This window comes from Carettochelys insculpta, chromosome 18 (assembly GCF_033958435.1).
Source record: "Carettochelys insculpta isolate YL-2023 chromosome 18, ASM3395843v1, whole genome shotgun sequence".
In the NCBI taxonomy this organism is placed as follows: domain Eukaryota; kingdom Metazoa; phylum Chordata; order Testudines; family Carettochelyidae; genus Carettochelys; species Carettochelys insculpta.
The window spans coordinates 5,848,568-5,869,460 of NC_134154.1; the positions used below are offsets into that span (position 1 = coordinate 5,848,568).

General features: G+C 47.7%; 1 protein-coding gene across 1 annotated transcript in view; it reads right to left on the reverse strand.

The window, feature by feature from the left end:
• Nucleotides 1–2,643: 2,643 nt before the first annotated feature.
• Nucleotides 2,644–20,893, reverse strand: part of SUDS3 (SDS3 homolog, SIN3A corepressor complex component) — a 53,337-nt gene continuing 35,087 nt past the window's right edge. Inside the window, exon 12 of the mRNA XM_075012890.1 lies at nt 2,644–4,089. Coding sequence (XP_074868991.1) covers nt 3,970–4,089 — 120 coding nt within the window. The 3' untranslated portion in view covers nt 2,644–3,969. The remainder of the gene's footprint in view (nt 4,090–20,893) is intronic.

Here is a 20,893-nt window from a genome sequence, read left to right on the forward strand (position 1 = left end):
CACCACTTGAAAGAGGTATTGCAAGAGCGAAAGACATTCTGACAAGTTAAAACCGACCATTAGTGCCTGAGGAGGTATTTTTAAGCTCTTTCTTGCTATCTGCTTTCTTCTCCTTTCTATTCCAAAACGGCATCTTCAAAAGCATCCAGCACGTCTCAGGAGGGGGAAAAAAACCCACAAGGCAGGCTTACCTTTAGGCTGTGAGAAGCTGTTACCTGTGCAAAAGGCTTTCATCTCTCGATGTCATTTATTCCCACAGCTCTGCAACTCAAAGGAAATTGCTGTCTTTTATTTGATACAGAAGTCACCTTCTCTGCCAAGCACTGTGGCCTTAGAAGAGTCAGATGGCTCTTAAGAATATTTTGTTCTCTTCTTCTGTCCCAGTAACACCTCTCCCTGGTATCACCTGTATGATGATACCACGTACAGGTTCCAGTGCACTAGGCAGTGTATAAACCCAGTGCGAGACAATCCTTGCCCAAGAGAGCTCACAGTTTGCCAGGCAAGGCAGAGAAAGGGCAAGTGACTTGCCCAAAATTCAGTAGCAGCATAGCCGGCAAGAGAACCCAGGTGTCCTGACTCTGGTGCAGGGCCCACACTGCCTCGCTACCAGTGCCTTTGTAGCAGCTACACCCATTGAGGCATTTTCATTCTGAACTACCGCACCAAGTAACAGCTCCACACAGTGTACCATGGAGACCAAAAGATTGCTTCTGTCTGAGAGACTCAGACAGCAGCTAACACAGCAATCGGGAGCTGTTACTCTGGCTTGCTTCTCACTGGACATTGAGGCTGTGTCTAGAAGGCACCCTACCCTCAAAATCAGCAAACTGAGTGACTTATTTTGAATCGATTTCAAAACAGGCTATTTTGGCAAGTCACTGTCTAAATGGCACCACATGCCAAAATAAAGCCCTATTTCGAGGCATCCCTGTACTCCTCCAGCGATGAGGTGCACAGGGATGCTGGAATAGCGCACGCGTCCCCTTGAAACTGTTTTGAGACAATGGGTGTGTTGCATAGACGTGGGCAGCTATTTCGGGATACTGCCATATCCTGAAAGAGTGCCTGCCGTCTAGACGTAGCCTGAGGCACCGAGCAAAGTCACCAGCTCTCTAGAGGAAACCAAGGCACGGGAACATTTCCTCAGTGCCATCGCTAACACAGCCTACTGTCATCCCCCCAAGGAATTTAATTGCATAAGCCAGGATAAGTCAGAACTTGGATGAAGAGCTAACCACCCTTTGCGTACTGCAGGAAACTGCTCGTGACTGGGTAGTGCTATTTAATATTTCTAAGCACCAAGATCACACTTAACTCACCACTCTGCCTGGAGGAAGATGCCATCCTGCCTTCCCGCAGCTTACAGACTAAACAGAAGGGGGCGGGGGAACCCACTGTCTGCCTGTGGTGCTTCTGTTTGGAGCACTATGCTAGGGACAGAGGTGAAAGTAAGGTGCACCCTGGTGCACAGTTCCAGCAAGAGCCAGCTGCACTGTGGCAAAAGCCAGCAGGGAACTATTTACAGAGCTGGCTGGGAGCTGGGTTGCAATAGGACAGTACAAGTAAGAAAATTTACGTTATTTTCACCCCTGGGTAGGGGAGAGCTACAGCAAAGCTATGTGGGATTGATTGATTGATTTTGGCAAGTTCCGTCTATTTCTGGATCAGCCTCTGTTAGTTTACCTGGGGAACAGGGACCTATTTAATCTGGGGCTAATATATTTCCCTTTGACTACTCTCCTGTAGCCCTCTGGCCTGACTCTGGCCCAGAACACAGAGCATTGTTGAAACCAATGTTATATTTTTGTACCAAATTTTGCACAAAGTGGGCCATGGTTTTTTTCCCTCTTTCTTTCTTGGCGGTCACTTGATAACCAGTAGGACGTTTTCACATCACCCTCCTATTGGTGAGTCCATTGATGGCTGATTCTGGAGCTGCAGGTTTAATCACAGAAGGGACGGGTGTTGGTAGCTGTTGGAGGGACACTGGGCAGTTTTTGCCATTCTTTTCTTCTTCTCCATCTCCCCTCATCTGCACCACAGTGGGACCTCTCAAATTGTGCCATCCCCTGGAGGATAATCGTTCTCCACTGGGCAAGGTTCTCCCATGTGTTGACACTCATGCTTCACTTTTTCTTGTCTGCCTTCGGCACGTCCTGCTATTCCTTCCCCTGGCTCTTCTGTAACTTTGCTATGCAACCACTGGTAAACTGATTCCCCAGTTTCGCCCCGTATGAAAGACGACTGGTGATATTTCTCTGCTTGAAATGAAGGTAAGAGCCTTAATGTAATGTTTGCAGAACAAGCTACAGCATAGCCAAGTGTGATGTTAAAAAGAAACCCTGGGTCACTTCTAAACCCACAGGTCGTGCTGCTCATGGGTTGAGACTGCAAATTATGTGTTTGCTGTTTTAAAAAAGCACAGCTTTTCTATTCCCTTCTAGCTGAATCAATGCTTCCCGGCCACCCGATAGCATACTCTGGGGAAAAGACAATTTTGCCCTGTTAAGACAAATACCTTAGAGCTGGAAAAACCCTATTAGGTCAGCTAATTTTTAAATGATTCAGGCGTGGCTAAGGGAAACAAAACTCCAAGGCAGCTCAGTTACAGTGTAATCACTGATCTCTTAAAGAAACAGATGCAGTGCATACGGCAAGCTCTCTCCCCCAGCCCATCAGGAGTGAAATGGGAACATGCTTCATAAATCACACCTACTTTGGCCCCTTCATGGTGATCGGCTAGGCTCTTCACCTGCCCCTTCTGCGCCTTGCAACCCAACCTGGACAGCTGTAATACTGGGTTCCACTTTATTGCCACGTGCTCGGGATGCTGCCACAGCAGATTTACCATTGTGTAAGGAGCCTCGAAAGCAACAAACCCCAAATAAATTGTCAGAGGCCCTGGGGGCAGTATAATGAATCACATGGCTGTTTTGGGGACAGCACAAGTGAAAAAATCAGAAAGAGGCATTGCAGTCTGACTCCACAGGAGCTCCAGATTAGAGTCACCCTCATGCTCAGCTAACACACAAATATCCTTCTGTCCTCCCCCGACAGGGAAGGAAGTAGGCAAGCTGGAGACAACAGGTAGCAGCAGGGTAAATCACCAGACCAAGAGTCAAATCTCAGCTGTGCCCTCTGATGTTGGGAGTGTCATACCTGCTCTCGCCTTCCTCTGCCCCCTAGGAAAGACCCATGCAAAGAACAGGGAAAATGAGCTGACTGGTTTGCAGCCTTTATATCTAGCTAGTTCCACTGCTGTCCCCTGTAGACTCTGGGAAAACAGCCCCCTGGAGAATAACATGCCCTGCTAGTCTCTCGGGGATCTTAGGTGTGATAAACCAGGCATAAAACACCCAAGTCAGGCCCTGCAGATTATGTTATCTCCTTCTGCCTCATTAGCTCCTATCACAGCTAGAATGGGTGGAGGGATTTCCCCCTCTGCTGCTGAGGTATTCCCCGCTGAGTGCCACTGGGAAGGAACGTACAGCTGTAAGATTAAGCAGGACATCCCAGTGGCCCACCGACACACTTTTTTTTGCCAACACTCATTCCCACACAGGGTGGCAGGAAGGGCTTTATGAATAATGGCTCCTCCTGGGGGCAAGTTAAAGGCACAGAAATGGAAGCCCTGCGAGTGAGCCCTTATGATGCAGAGAGGAAAAGTCAGTAGGCATAGTGGAGAAATCCTTTGGACTCACTCTAGGATGCTTAATAAAGAAGAAGCCTGTTGGACCGCAGCCGCGAGCCCTGCATGGCCGGGGTCCTGGCCACAGTCCAGTTAACATGCTGATTGAATTGTCACAGCCTCTTTTCCAAAGACTCCTGCCACGTTAACATTTCTCATGAAACCCCTGCTGCTAAAACACCCTTTAAATCTACTTGCTTAGGCTGTTTGAAGCAGTAATCCATGGGCCCTGAGAGGCTGTGGGAGCCTGGGTCCAGCAGACAGAAGGGAGAGAGGAGTCAGGCCAAGTGAGCAAACAACAGCTTGTGCTGCCAAGACAGCAACTTTGTTCCATGACGGAGACCCATCTTCTGACTGAGTGCAGGGATTGGTGGTAATGGGTGGGTGGAGCACTTGTCCTAGAAGGGAGAGGCATAAGACAGAGGACTTTGGTTAGGAGGCCAGCGCTAATGAGCAGCACAAGCCAATTTGAAAGAATTCCACACTATGCTTTGAATCAAAGTTTACAACACTTTGTAGGAGTCAGTTCAAACAACAAGGAGTCCTGTGGCACCTCAAAGACTGTCAAACTGATTTGCATTTCAGCTTTTGTTGGCTAAACTAGGCTAGCGTTTCCCCCCTTGTCCTGTCACCCCAGGCCAGTATGAAAACACTCCTTTAATAGCCAAAAAGCTGCAGCGGAAGTGGGAAGAAGTAGCTCTGAAGTGTTGTTGGAATGGGACTGGATAGCAGGACAAAATAGCCAAACCAAGCCAGAGACAGCAGCATGGCTGGTTTGGGGGGTTTTGTTCGTTTGTTTTTGTTTTGATTTTAAGTGCATCCGTCTTCACAGCCTGTGACATGCAAAGGAACGACATGCCTACATCGCGGCTGGGTGCCTTGCACCTTCCTCACTTTATAGGCCAGCTTGGCGAACTGGAGGCAGCCTTTGAGTATAAGGTCAAGGGAGATTTGAACCCCTGACCATGGTGAGGGACCTTAGTTGGCCACCACACCTCACAAGGAGTCAGGAGACTCAGTTCTACACTCAGCTTTGTGACCGTAACAAATGGAAAAGTGGTTTCCATCACTTCCAGCCCTGCAAAACCCCTCCAAACAGAAACCCGTCATGGATTTTCCCCAACTGCAGAGCAAAAGGGTCTGCAACCAGCTGATCATGAAGAACCCAGGGAAGGGTGCGTAAACAGAAAGAAAACTAGTTGCTCCCTGAGGGCTCCGAAGAGCAAGAGAATAAAACCCCATTTCCCCTCACTAAAGCAAGCAGGCGTGTCTGAATACAGCCAATATGCAGATGGGGTGAGTAATAGGGGGGCCAATTTTACGCAGCTACTGCTGTGCCCACAAAACGCTCTTTCATGTCTCAAATACAAAACACCCTCACCCATTTCACAGCTCTAAACCACCTATGCAAACACGCCACACATCTCTATAACCATGCAACCGCATTGCTCCTGGGGTTTCCTCTACATCTCATGCAATGCCTTGCACCCAGGGACAGCACTGTCTGTGAAATATTCTAAATTGGAAGACGAAAGTCAGGAAGCAGAAGGGTTTCCAGCAGTCCCTTTCCTGGGCAGCCATTGTAGCCTGTTCCTAAAGTGTACCATCACTGCTACTGGAGGTCCAACTGGGCCAGCAGGGCTGATAGCAGAGACTGTACACCACCTTTAAAACCATTAGCCAAGCTCTAGTACGCCCGTGAAAGGTGTAGACCAGCAACGGGCAACCTAGGCTAGTGAGTGGGCCACATGCGTGGCCCCCCTTCATCTCATTGGGCTGCAAGGTTGTCGTAAACCAAGACGGTCTCCCAGGATAGGGTCGTTTTGCTAACTGTGCTGCCACATCTAGAAATGTGTGGGGTGTGCCAGCTGAACCACAACAGTGCTTTGGATGTAGAGAGAGCACACGGCTCTTGCTGCCAGTGCAGCATGCAATGAGACTAGACCTCACTTCACGTGCCCTGGCTTTGCGTGCTTGTCACTCTAATAGTGCTGGCTGGGAGGGGGGAAGCCTGAGTGGGCAGAAGCCAGCAGAATCTGGCAGCCCTGTGCCTGTGGCCCACAAGCTGCAGGTTGCCCACCACGGGTGTGGACGCTACAGCGAGGCAGACAGCGGAAGGACCAATGGAGATCACTGGATGAACTAGGATAGCATGCTGAGGTAAGGCTGGTGTGAGAATGCTGGTGGTGCCCGGCGCTAGCCCTCCCACCACTGCCAAGAAGGAGAGGACCCTAAAACAAAACAGAGTTTAGAGAAGGGTTATGAGTCAAGTGCTCCCACGTTCCGCCACACATAGGTTTCACCTGGCTCAGGGCCTACGTTCCCCTCCCCGCTGCCGGCCCCAAACATAACATCTAATGATTCAGTGAGCTGCCCAATTGCAGAATAAATGTCTGAAGAGGGTCAGTGCAACCACAGGGTAAGCAGAAGCTTTACTTGCCACGTGCCAACAGCCATTACTCACAACAGGACTGCAGATGTTTAGGAGATGAATGTGACTCTCCTGTGAGAACAGTGTTAACACACAGGCTGCACTGATGGAGGAGCTGCGGGGGAGGGGGTGGGAAGGCAGTGCTGACACGTGTGACTATGACAAAGCCTCATTATGATGCATTTAACAGCACTGAAATCTGCTATTGATCTGAAGTCCCTACCTAGTGGGCATGGGCTGGAAAGGACATATCCCCTGGCTCCCGCCAGAGCCATTGCAGCCTGTCGCCTTTATTCTAGGCCTTACTCGCAGTCTCCCTCCAGGCTTCAGCCAGAAGCTGTACTGGAATTTTAAAGAGTTCCCACACAGCCTTGCACCAGAACCATTGATTTTCCTTGGCAGGCACAGTGCATCAGACTCTGGCACAGCCATTCCCAGATATAATTTTCCTGCCTGGACCATGAAGCAGCAGCTGCACTGAGCCAGCTTGTAGCAAGATCTATTGTAAGTAGGTAGGTCTGCCAGGCTTCACCAGTAGCTGGGCACCAGGCTACTGGTTTACCTCCATCTCTGCCAGTGCCTCTTTGTGACCTTGAAGTTTCAATCTCTGTTTCCACATCTGTAAAATGGGACTGACAATGTCTTCGCCTGCATCCTTCCAGGGTTCAGACCCTTGCACTCAGATTACTGCAGTGTGTTCTCCATAGAGTTTCACTTGGAGACCACTTGGGCCTGTCAGATGCTGCTGCTGGAATCTCCCTGTACTGATTTTTCCCAGCTGTGATTAGCTTCCAAACCTAGTGAGCTGTATTCTGGGCTCCACCTTACAAAAAGGATGTGGATGCATTGGAGAGAGTCCAGTGGAGGGCAACAAAAATGATTAGAGGGCTGGAGCATATAATTTATGAGAAGAGGCTGAGGGATTTAGGCTTATTTAGGCTAAAGCAGAGAAGAGGGGGGAATTTCATAGCAGCCTTCAACTACCTGAAGTGAGGGGTTCACAAAGAAGATGGAGAGAGGCTGTTTTCAGTGGTGACAGATGACAGAATGAGGAGCAATGGTCAAGTTGCAGTGAGAGAGGTTTAAGTTGGATATTAGGAAAAACTACATCACCAGGCAGGTGGTGAAGCACTGAAATAGGTTACCTAGCAAGGTGACAAGTATCAGAGAGGTAGCTGTGTTAGTCTGTATCTTCAGAAACAACAAAGAGTCCTGTGGCACCTTATAGACTAACAGAGATTTTGGAGCATCGGCTTTCATGAGCATGACTCATGCATCTGACGAAGCGGGTCTTTGCCCATGACAGCTTATGCTCCATTAGTCTATAAGATGCCACAGGACTTCTTGTTGTTTCTAGACAGGCGGTGGACTCTCCATCCCTCAAGGGTTTTAAGTCCCGGCTCGACAAAGGCCTGACTAGAATGACTTAGTTGGGATTGTCCCGGTTTGAGCAGGGGGTTAGACTTCATGACCTCGTGTGGTCTCTTGCAGTCCTAGGACTTTATGGATGTTAGCCCAAGCATACACAGAGAACAGCTGTATTCTCAGATGCTGTCAGAACACTCAGGGGAACAGGTGCCCTGGGAGCACAAGCAAGACGACTCTTTACCCTGGCCCATAACACTGGTAGGATTGAGTGATTTGGGGTGTCAATATGGATGGGATTTAGTTACATTGGGTTTAGTCATTATGCACAAACACCTATGTGCTGCATTCAGTGTTTAATTTATTACAAAGGGCCTATGTTGGAATTGGTTTAGGGCCCCTGAGAAACGCACAAGCCAAGGAGTTTCTAAGCCGTGAACAGCACTGTTCAGCTGTGGGACAATACGCATACACAGCGCAGCCCGAAAACATAATCATTTAATTTATCATAGGAGACTCAAACTGGCACCAATTAACATTTCGCAGCCCCAGAACAGACGCATGTTTTGTCTGGAGATTATGTTGATTAAATTATCAAGTGCCATAATCCCCACACCAAAGCTGCAAGAGACACGTGAAAATATAGATATAGCCTTCTAAGGCACAGCAGGAAAGTGAAAATTCCCCTCCCAGTGACATACCGGCTCACTGGAGAGCACGTAACCCCTCCCCCGTGCACACTTCCCAGGAAGTAACTGCTCTGATCAAACTGGCATGAGATTAAGAGAAAACAAATCTCCAGTTAAAAATCGAAGTGATGCTGTCAGAGGAGCTTACGAGCCACTTAGCTCTGTGCTGCTGCCATTAAAGTTTGGCTAAATACACAGACTGGGCCTTTGAAACCAAAGCTGTGACGTTCCAAAGGTGAACAATTCTGTCCTTCAGAGCCCCAGACAAAGAATGCAGACTGGGATGGATTTCTCAGGCCACAGGAATAGACAAGTCATCCACCTCTAGACCCTAAAGCAGCTCCGGCACTTCAAAAACCTTCTTAAGGTCTGAGTTTATCCCCAGCCTTCTTGGCTTCCTTCTGTCTTCCTGATTCCCCTCAGCTACCACTCACTGCCTGGATTCTTTACACCACCCCATGAACATGTCCTATTCCCCATTCTAGCTCCCCACAAACCACCAGCTTCATCTCCAGGACTCTCAGCATGCAAGGAAGGCCCTTGAAAATAGCTTTAGTGATCTCAGAATGCAGCAGGCCTGTGTGTTCAGCACAAGCAGGCATGAATGCATCACCTTGCTGTGCTGGCCCCTATGCTCAATTTGGTCTGGTAGAAAAGCTACCCAACCCTCCAGGATCTTGCTGGGCTCAGCTACCCCTCATCCACAGCTCTAGCCTTGCTGTGACAACTGGGCACAATGGAACTGCTGGCTGCTAAGGATACATCTTCACAGGGATAAAAGACCTGTGGTACAGATGACTTGCAAAGCTCTGACTCCCAGGTGAAAATCTGTGGCATAGATATTCAAGCTCAGGTTGCAGCCTGGGATCTGGGACCCACCCCTACTCCCAGACCTCAGGCATCAGTCCAAGCCCAAACTTGGCATAGCCATTTTTGTGCTCTGGTGTCCAAGCCCTGCAACCTGAGTGAGCTGATTTGGGCCAGCCACTGACTTATCAACCCTGAGAGATAAGTAGTGGTAGCCAAGCAGAGCTCTCCTCTCATGTGGCCTTGGGGCAAAGCAGCTCTCTTCCCCAGGAGCCCTATCTCCCCAGCTCCATCTTCTTGGCTCAGCTCTACAAAATGGCAGACTCGCTGAGCCCAGCTAGAACTGGTGAGGCCATGAGCCAGGCTGAAACAAGATCACCAGCAAGGTCCTTATGGCAAACCCAATAAGGCCGCTCTGGTTTTATTTATTCCATCTGGCTGCTGCCTTCAAGCCCCAGTGATTTCTTCCTCTTCTTGCTGCAGCCGTCCAGTGGTGCCCCCTCCATTCTCACTGAGCCCACTCTGTCCCTTCAGCAACACCTTCTCCCCTGCCCTTTTGGCTTCCCTCTTCCCCCTCGGGTGAAAGGCCACTTCATCAGCAGCTTCCCTGGCTTCAGCCACTACATCTGTGCTGAGAGCTAGTCGGTCATTCCCTCTACCTTCCTGTTCTCTCTCACCTGCCACTGCCTCAGTTATTACTCTGCTCCCTGCCTGTCCCTCTTCTCCCGATCTTCATAGCCAGGCACCAGTTCCACAATCTTCCCAATCTTCAGTTGCCCCATATCCAGCCTCTTCGAAACCACATGGTTTCCTCACCATCCAAGATCCATATTTCCACCCTGCTCAGGTAAGCATCTCAGCCCACAGACTGTGTCCTAGCCTCAGACTTCAGAGAGCAGGGGGAGGTGGTGGTTTCTAGAGAAGAGGGCAGAAGGGGCTACAGAGACACCCTGCAGGACTCATGCTAGGCTCCTTCTCCTCCCTGAGACTCCAGGGTGTGACTTAAAACAGAGTTTCCCCAGTCAGCAGCACTCCCATTCAGGCGCTGCCATTGCATGGCAGTCACTGTCCAAGGTGCTGGTGGCTTGAGGCACTGGAGCTATATGGCAGGCTCTGTCTCAGCTGCTGCCCTTCTCCAAGAGTCCCGAGGGGCTAAAGCTTTGTCCACTACATTTCCATGGCCTCTGATATTAGAGGCACCAAGTGCCTCCCACTTTGCAACATAGCCATCCTCACAGCACCCCTGTGGAGGAGGGAGTGCTCTCTACAGGAGCTATGGAGATGGGCGAGTAGCCCGCCTCTTCAGACCATTACAGGGAACCAGCGTGGTGGGGAAGGGAACTGAAGCCTGAGACTCAGGAGACGTGCGTACCCACCTCGCCACCGCAACTCTTCCTCTCACAGCAGCAAAGAAAGAGGCAGCCGGATCCAGGGATCAGGCCTGCCCTGCACTCGTATTTAAAGGAGCGATCCCCTACTATCTTCACTCACCATCTCAGTCTCTTCACCTTGTTTGCTCTCCCGGCATCTCCACTGCCTACTGCACCTCCTTCCCATTCCCATAGTGCTCTCTCCCTGGGCCTGTCCTTCACGAAGACAGCCAGGGCAGCTCCGCACACCCGCACAGCCAACACCCCTTCTGCCCTGAATCACTGCACTTCAGAGTAAGGAGCAGCATTTTTGCCTTTTAGTTCAGGCCCGGAGGTTGGCACCGGAGAAAATGAGTTCTAAAGAGAAGCTCCTGCTGTACTTCTCTTGCCACATGCAAGAGTAATTGTTTCTATAGTCACAGGCAGCTCCCCCTAGCAAATGGAGGAAAATAAGCCTGGACTCTGCTTTTAGTGAATCTGCAATTAGAAAGATTCCCTTTTTTTGTCTTACAATCACAGGGTAAGGTCCAGGCCTCGCAACCCAAATGAGAGGCATAAAACGACTGGCAGGGAATGGAGGTCAGGGCCTCTCTCTGGTAACATGATACAGCTTTAAGCAAATAGAATTTCTCAGCTCCTTCCACTCATGCAACCACTGTTGAGAGAACACGCCCCTTCTAACCTGCTACATAAACTCACCCTCTTTCCTTAAGGCTGGCTCTGTACAGACATGTAACTAATCATGTCCCCTGCCAGACCCTCAGGAGGGACTAGACCTAAAAGCTAATAAGTCTCTTTGCACTATATAAAGGCTCCAGTTCACTGGCTTGGAGGAAGTAGCTGACCTCATGCTACCCAGAAATAGCTACAAGAGGGGGCGAAATCTTTGCTTGGGTTACATAGCCACAGATCAAAGATCAGTTCATACCTCCTCCCCAAGGGCTGCTCAGAACACACCCTTGGTCCTCTCTACCCCCCCAACATTCCAGTCTCATTTAAAAACAGGTGGGGTAATGAGTCAACAGGACCCCCCCTTTGCCTCATTTCCAGCAGAATCAGCTCCTGAACACAGGGTGGTCATTTCAGCCCAAGCCTGTTTCCTTTCTGGGGGATGGGAGAGAAATATTCAACCAAGGACATTTTCCAGCAGCATTTCATAATTCAACCACTCCGGTATTTTATGTTTAAATTAAATGCTTTTATCTGCCCGTTGCTAGGATTGTCTGTCAGTGCCCAAGGGCCCTTGGCAGGACACTTTAGAAATACAATACAGATCCCATTGTAAAAGGAGCTTTTTGAATTAGAAAAATCTCCTTGAAGTCTGGAAAGAAAGAATCTCACTATGATGGTGACCAGTGGAAAGGGGTTCAAGGCTGAGATGATGGCAGAAAGCTGTATCAGAACAAAGCAAATACAAGGAACACTTTACACACTGGCCTTAAAAACAAAAGCACCACGCATGCGGCAGCTTATAGATACTGTCTTTTGAGGTAGGCCACAATGGAAGACAGCACTTGGAATACTTGTTTGGGCTTCTATCCAATCATTACATTGGTAAACATATGAACAGAAACAGAATTTAGCGGGGGGTGGGGGTGGGAATGAAACAAAAGATTTCACCCCCGAGCCTTCCAGACTCCTGACTGCTGTTTCTCTGCTTCCGTGGAATTCTAAATGTGGTCTTGGGTGGGTGAATCATTTTAAGCTCCCTCCCTCCATGGTCCCCATTGTACACATGTGGGCAGTGCTCCATATTGGTAAAGGGCTTTGAGATGCTCAAAGGAAAGCACTACATGAGCGTCAGGCTCATGGAATGAAGAGAAACGAAGCACAGGAAGAACTCCATTCAGCCACAAGCCAGGTGACTCTCCTCTCTCACGCAGATCAGTTGACAAAGAGATGCTCCAACTGCCATGGTCTTCTAATGTGGTTTGCTGCTTGGGAGGGATTGTGTTCCAATTCTCAAGCCTCAGGGCTTTAGTTTTGATTTCTCTTTGTGTAAGGGAACAATACAACCCACAGAGATGCACGCGTGTACACAAAACGCATACAGATGATGAACTGACACTAGGCAGACAGACATTCTCAGCAAGCTTTTTGCAGTGGAAAGGAAAAGTGAAAACAGGAGTTGCCTAAGACAAGACACATTTGACAAAACTGGAAGCTGCAGTTTTACTCCTAGACATGCCCTACATTTTAAAATTATTCTGCATCATACCTGCAGCATTATAAGCGTGGCCAATGATTTATAATGCAGAGCCTTGTTCCCTGCCTGGAGGCCCTTTGAATTTAAAGTCCAGGACACTGTCTCACCCAGAACTGCATGGCGTAGCTTTATTAGCCACCACAAGTATAAAACTATTCCAAAAATATTTAGAAAGAGGAATTTAATTTCACACCAGTACTCCCTAGTTTTGTGATACCATTTTAGAGCTGGGATAATCCATTTGATTGGCTGAAGTGAGGGGTAGGGTCAGAAAGCAGGTGACAGATTACATTTCAACGTGCGCCTAGCACATCTCTATTCCAAGCTTCACACCTCTTCACTTCCATTAGTATGTGCTGCACAAAGGCTGAGAACTTCATTACTCCTAAGTGAAACATCTTCAAACGTGTCAAAAACACTTGTCGTCAGTGAGATCCTAGTCCCTGATGAGCCCGGAGTTCTGAAGAGAAGCCCCAAGCTAGCTTTCTCCAAGCAAAGGCAGACACGCCGAGCTTAAATCTCAGAATGGGTAGAACATATCCGTCCCTTGCTTGGTTTAAAAAAAAAAAAAAAAAAAAAAAACACACCAGTACAGCCAAGTGGAAGGACATTAAATGGTCCAATCAAAACTCACTCACCTGCCAAGAACAAGCCTGACAAATTCGCGGCACAGAAGGAAGTGGGTTTTTAAATTATAGTGCAAGTACCTAAATCCAGAGGAGTGATTAAGACTGAATGATCTCTTCAACCATACATGAGGCATGTACCTGATGCACTTTCACATTTCACCTCTGCCTGGTAGCAGATCTTTGAAGGTGAAGGGGTTGAGTATGCAGGAAAGAGAAACATACAAAGAGTGACGATGGAGAATTGCCTACCTCCAGCCTTGATTAGATGGGAGTGTGAAGGCCGGGGGGACACTCACCACCCGAGTACTTCCTTTTAGTTGGGTACAGTATCAAGATTTTTCATCTGGCTCCTGCTGCTACCTGTAGGTTGCTGTCCTTGCTAGGCAGTTCTTCATAGGCCCAGCCCTCTGACCAAGTCATACCATCAATAATGGATGAACCTCTTCCGGGGAGTGCAGAATTCAAGCTGTCAGCCACCACTGGGGTCTTCAGTTCCTTCTCTGGGCCTTCTAAAGGAGCCTTTTCCCTTTCTCAAGGCTCAGGCTGCTTTCCTGGGGCAAGTACCCAGGCCTGCCCACTGCTCTGGGTCCCAGGGACTGTATCTGCAGCAACCACCTGCTGCTTCTTTTGATTAGTTGCTGCTGTTCTCTCTGGGCCTCTCCCCATGTTGTCCCTGTACCTTGACTTGTTGCCTCAAGGTTACAGTTCTCGGGACTTCTCTCGGACAGGCCCAGTACCAGCCACTAGCCAAGCTCCTGTTGCCAAGCTGAGCCCTCCTCCTTGCCTTTCCTGCCCCACATAAGGACTGGCTCCTGCCTTGCCATTCCCTTCAGCTGAGGCTGGTGGGTACGGATAGGCTGACCTGGAGCACCCTGCTGCACTGCTTCTTCCTGGCATGAAGCGTAGTAGGACTCTGGGGCCTCCAGCAGGGGGCCAAGAAGAGTGCCAGGGGACCATGCCCCTACTTTTTACCAGGCATAATGGCAAGCAATGGGGAGGGGAGCGAGCCGGGTTGAGGTGCCGAGGGGGCAGCACAGGAGACGGGTCACGATTCAGGTGCTTGTGGTCCCCACTTTTAGAGTGTTTCTGCTGCTCCTGAACAGGTACAACCAACCAGAAGGAGGAAGTAGGCTGAGAGCAAACAGCAAGCAGGGAAGACAGACACACATTGTGGCTTGAAGAGGGCAGCTTAGAACACGCTCCAATAAGCCCCAAATACAAACACTTGTCTCCTCAGCAGGGCAGGCTCCCCAGAGCACATCATCTCTTTATACTACTCACACTTTCTTCAGCACAGGATTGAGTTGTGTGGGGCGTCTTGGTCCCTCTTTCAAAGCTCTCAACAGACAATCTCACCCATGCCTGCTTCACCGGGCTAATAGATTGCGCACCTGCAGGGGGATACTTGCGTGCACAGGCACTGTTAGCTGGCCTGAGACCGAAATCTCTTGCAAGAGCAAGGACTGATCATCTACCTCACCTGCTTTCTGTTCCCCACACAAACCTCACCACTTCCAACTGGATTTCTCACGACACAGCTCATCACCTACCCACACTTACAGACACTGCTTAACTTACTCCCCACTGGCTGCAAAGAGTGGAGTAAAAGCTGAAATTCACTGGGTAAGTCCAGCTTGTGCATGCAAACACACGTGGCAAGACACTGCTCATTTAAGCATGGTGCTAAGCTTCCAGTAAAAATTAACAACAGACTGGTGGACTTGAGCCAGGGGATGAAGCAAAACTTGGATTATTATTCCGAACCCTGCCACTGATTCCCTGTGTGATCTTGGGGAAAATTACTTAATATTGGAGGACAACAAGAAGTCCTGTGGTGCCTTATTGACTAACATTTTGGAGCATAAGCTTTCATGGGCAAAGACCTGCTTCACTGGATGCCTGAGATGGCTTATGCATCTGACAAAGAGGGTCTTTGCCCATGAAAGCTTATGCTCCAAAATATCTGTTAGTCTCTAAGGTGCGCCAGGACTTCTTGTTGTTCTCAAAGATACAGACTAATATGGCGGCCTCTCTGATATATTTCATCTTGTTTTCTCAACGGAAGGATTGGGGCCAAGCGGGGGGAGGAGAGGATGGGGGGAAAAAAAAAAAATCACATTTAAATCTCTCTGTAAAAAAAAAAACTTTTTGGCTCTACAGATTGAGTGCTATAGGGAATTTGAGTAAAAATAGCGGCTAAGAATAATAGGCTCCTTTCTGGCAAAAGGTGTCCTTGACAGCACAGACCAAGCAAGGAAACAACCTGCTATTGGACTGACTCCATGCTTGGCTCCAGCTAATCCTGTTCCTTTTCATTTAGGGACAGGCCAAACTGCCAAGAAACAGGGAAAAGAAAAATGTACAAGGAAGACCGAGTTAAAAACTGTTTCACTGGAACATATTTGGTTGCTGTTTGTTGGAAACGCCATTAGAATTCATTTACAAACACGGCCAAAGAACATGCCTCTATGAAACAGGAAATATGATGGATTGGCAGCCTCAGTCAAACTGAACTGTGCACAAAATACCAGGGGTTGAGTGAGGTTAAATTTGCAGGAGATTAAGCTAAATGAATTGCAGACTGAAAGACTCTGGTATGACAGAATTTTAACCCTAATCAACTGCGTGTATTATGTGGTAGAAATCTTCTCTTCTAAATCGTTCGCAGTGCAGATTACTGATCGAGAGGACAGCCGAAAATGTACTCCTGTTTAGGGCTAAAACTGCAGAACTCATCTTATTGCTGTGTTAAGACTGCATCTGAAATTAGTGCTGGATGAGGGTGCCAACCTATTGGAATTCTCGGAAGACATTGGCAACTGGATGGTGCCTTCTTGGGGCATCCTTCCCTTAGACCACTGAGGAGTTAGAGTCTACAAATCAACTAAAGATACAGCATAAGAAATGAAAAATACAACCATCAGGGACAGGGAGAAGAGGAGATGTACTGACTGTTACCTGCACAGATTTCTTTATCCCTTCCACACGTCAGGGACACCCCCACACACCTTTAGCCAATTCCTAGGACTCAAGGTACAACCCTGTTAATTCAAACACCTATTCTTACCTTATTCCTAGGGCTCAGGGTGTAACTTCCTGGGGGTCTGCAGGATCTTTGCCACTGAAAAAGCCTCACATCCTAACATTTTTATTCTCTATCTATTGACAATTGCCAAGCCAGAAGAATACATGCTAAGCACACAGTGTCATGCTCACCACTCCTGACAAAGTCAGGCAGATTTCCCCTGTTGGCCAGACCAAGTCAGTCTCTCTGGACGCTGGTTGCTGCACCTCACGTTCATGCACAGGAATTCTGGCAGCTCTGGTCGTAGGCTGTGTCTTGAGAAAGAGTTCTTCTTCCAGGTCTTCTTCCTTCTTCTTGCTGTTCCTTTCCCTTTCTTCTTTCTCTTCCATCCTTCTGTTTTCCTTTTGGACCCCAGTTTTTATAGGGAAACTTGAGTCCTGACCTTGACCAATTATTTTAGTATAATTTTACTAACCAATACAATCTACTGTAACAGAATTACCGAACCAACCAGCTCCCACCACCACAGTTGATTTACACCTAACAAAATTAATTATACAGCAGACAGAAACAATTACAAACCAGGGATCATACAGACAACTGATAGGAAAGTGAGGACAAACATCACAGAATGAAGATTCCACAATCTCTGCCACAGTTTCTTGCCAGGCAAAATGCTGCTAAGTTTTCTCTACTCATCTTGAGATCGGTTTCCTTATCTGGCGACAGTAGGTGCCATTAGGACAGGGTCTCCCTTCATAGCAGCCTGGTATGGCACTACTGTAACACAAGTTAGATGGAATGTGTGTAATGCGACTCCCAGATGTATAGCTAATGGCTGCTGTGTTTCATTTGGGCTGAAGAGGAAGGTTTTAGGCCTTTCAATATGGTTATAGAAATACCAATTTGTTATACTGTTATGCCGACTATTTACAGCACATACAGGAAGAGTGAAGCAGGCCAGGTTTTCTTCATCCTGAACTTCCAATGGCTTATTCAGCTTTTGGATCCTCTGCCAGTGGTGGTACAGTAGAACTTTTGAGATACAAACCTCTCAGGAAGAGAGGGTTGTTTGTAATGCTGAAATGTTTGTAATTCAAAACAAAACATGATGGCTGTTCTTTCAAAAGTTTACATTGAATATTGACAGTACCACTTTGAACTTTCTGAAATCCTTTTTGTCTTCCTCCTTAGTAGCTTATGTATCATAGTATTGTACTGTCTCTGCTGCTGCTTAATTACGTACTTCCAGTCCCAAAGGAGCCATGTGGTTGACTGATCAGTTCCTAACTCTGAGGTTCTACTAGAGGAGAGGTGATGGGGGAGGAATCATTAGTACCAAGTGAGCTGAATTTTGTTTTTACTTAAAAGGGAGATGCCTTTCCCATGTGCCGAGTGCACCATAAGAGTTTAAGAATGAGCATTGTGCTCCTGTCTGGTATGGCTGCTTCTCCTGAGAACACCTTCCCTATGCATTCCAGCTAGCACCCTGCCACTCACCCCAAAGATCATCCTTCTCTCACGCAGCTCTTTCCACACAAAAAGTTTATCTCGGGAATTTAAATGAACAAAAAACACACCCTCAACTGTTAAGCATCATTTTGTTCCCATGATTCATTCATCTGCTCTTGGAAATGCAGCTGGATTTGTACAGAGACAGACTTGCAGAACATACCGCCATCACCAGGGAGAGAGAAATCTGATAAAGGCTAGGCAGGTGGTGAGCTTTCAGTTGGTTGAGAGTGATGCACAGCCACTAATTTATGCTGTCTGATTTACTCCTCAGCCCCACTTGTATGTCTCATGCACCTCCTATCTCAGCTTCCAGCTTGAAAACTCTGACAGGGCTTGTCAGTTACTATGCACCTGTGCACTGCCTAGCACCAGAAGTCCCTGCTCTACCTGGCCTCTAGGTGCTCCTGCAATGTTCAAATCATAAATAAAGAGCAATTTATAAAGAACAGAACTGGTCTGGTGCCCTGAGAGCAAGAAAGAGCACGCTGTGTTTAGTGTTCTTAGAGTCTGTGCTTTGTACCCCTAGAGGACTAGGGTATGAAATAATGTTCTCTCCTGAGATGAAATGCAAGGCATGCGTATGAGTCAAATTATACTGAGCAAGAACAACAATACATTTCATCTTTCCAGGTGCCCAAAGGCTAGCTCTCATGTGAGGCACTGCATGCATCATCCTTATGGGAGAATAAGACTGATAATACAGTGATACTGAAAGCCAGAAGCACTGTCAAGGTTTACTGGAATAAAGCACTTGTGCATTTATAAAACCATGATTCACTACTTCAGGCTCCAGGTATGTTTGCATCAATGCACTCAATGTTTAGAGAGACTATTGCAATTGGCAGCCAACTACTGGCTGCAACAGAAATGACAGAAACGACCCTCTACATCCACCAAATAGCTGGACGGACAGAAGCCCTACACTGCTCAGATGCTCAAGTCATGGTGATTTGACAAAGGGAGAGAATTCCAGACATGAACAACGCTCACCACAAATAGCCTGTTTTTTGTCTACATAATTCAGATCTCTAGATTGTTAACAGAAATACCTCAACTCATCTCACTGACAAGAGTAATAAATAATGTGGGTTATTTTAGATAGCCAGGAGGTAAGCCCCACAGGGGCATTACAGATGAATACTGCTACTTTGAATTAGACCAACCGATGAATAAGAAGCTAGTGCACCCTACGGAGCCAGCTGTAATAGTTCAAGGCTCACACCAAACACTAACTGAGCAGGCCATCACATTCTGTAAGATCTGTAGCTCTTTGGTGGCTGAGGGTAGCCTTTGCAGAGTCCACTTCAGTATATCCTCTCATCTAGAAGTGAACGCAGTGATGATATCCACTTTAGAAGAGGTTGCAGCCCTCCTGAACACGAATGGTTTTGTTTTTTTTAAAAAAAAAAAAAAAAAGGGGGCGGGGGGAGGGAGTACTGCTGCTAGCAGATTTGAAGCATTAACATCCAGGCTGCTCACTTTGGCAATGTGAAGCCACGAGGACCCTCAAGAAATAGCCAAAAAGTCCAGCTAACTCATCCCCAGGCTTCCCCCTTGCAGTAGAATCCCAGCTTCAACCCACTTGTTTTCACCTCACCTCCTCCCCTGCTGGGGCTGGCCTGGGCATAGTCAAGACCCCAAAACTTGACTGAAAGAGAACTGGACATCAAGGGGTTTGCAACCCAGAATGCCTTGTTACCCCCCCAGCAATGGGCCACACAAGACAGGCTCCTTCTTATCCAAGTGCTCCATTCCCACGCTGGGGAAGGATCAAGAGTCCCTGTTGTCCCCTCCCACTAGAAGAAAGGACATGACGACAAAGCACTGGCCAAGGGAAGGGGAATTTAAGCAGTTACCTGAGCCAGGATTAAGTAGCATACCACAGGGTGGTTGATAGGCAGAAAGCAGGAAGTCAGTGAGTGGTTTGCTTTTGTATTTCCACTTCAGACCTGCAGAGTTCTTCTCTCCCACACTAATTTAATGGGGAGAGAGAGGAGAAGTTTTTTCATTGTTCTAGCAAAGGGCAGGTCTACTAAATCATGCCAGGGTTGGTAATTATTCACAGCAGTTTTTCAAGGCTGTTTTACTCTTCTCCTTACCAATAAGATGTGCTGTTGAATTAGAAACTGTTGCTCTGTGTGCTTAGAAGACCTATTCCTGGATCTTAATAGATTGCTCTTTTAAATTTACAGGGGTTTTTTTTTTTCGTTTTTGCGATACACTTTATAGCTCCTAATTTTTTAAAATCACTAAGACCTAGAGAGTCTATTTTAGAAACTGAGTTTTAACACGGCGTGAGTCCTTTCTGGCAGAATGCGTTTTCCACCTATGTTTATGCTGATTTTCATGCATTTACTTCACCTGACTTGGTATTATCACCCAGCATTCTTTATCTTCAGAGGTGCTTGTTGCTCTGGGAACTGTCCTACTGAAGGTAATACATATCAGGAAATGACACTGTATCCACATAAATATTAAGCATAGTTACCCTCTTTACTGCTGGGCTACATCTACACAAGAGGGTTTTCCCAGCAAAATTGGCCTTTTGCTAGAAAAGGCCCCACGGAGTATCTGCACACAAAATGTACTTTGCCGATAGTCGGTCGACAAAACCTGGCACATCCACTGGTAGCATTGTGCCTCTCCCCTGTTCAGATATAAAGCCTTCATCGATAGTTTCCTGTTGACAAAAAAAGCCATGTATATGCTCTGGGGGCCCTTTTGTCAACAGACAGGGCTTCTGATTCCCCAGGCAGCCCCGTTTGCTGAGCTTCCAGCTGGCCTGTCTGTTGAGAGAGCGGCTGGGCACTCTGGCCGCTCTGTGTCGACAGGGCATATTGTTCTTTCAATCCGCTTTTGTCTGTGGATGTGATCTGTTGACAGCGGTTTTGCGAGATCTCTTCTGTCAGCAGCTTCTGTCAGCAGATCACTGTCATGTAAACATAGCCCTGGTGTTTTGAGGGGGAATCGTTTCAAAACTGGTACTCTTACTTTCCGTGAGGAGTAATGCTTATTTCAAAATACTTATTTCAAATAAGAGCGGTAGCAGGGACTTGCCAGTGCTGTTAATAATTGACCTCCTGAGCCCTGACTGCTCTGGCCACAGCAGTTATCTCCATTGCTCGCTTTGTCCTGTAGAGCTCCAAAAGGCGCACAAGGAGAGAA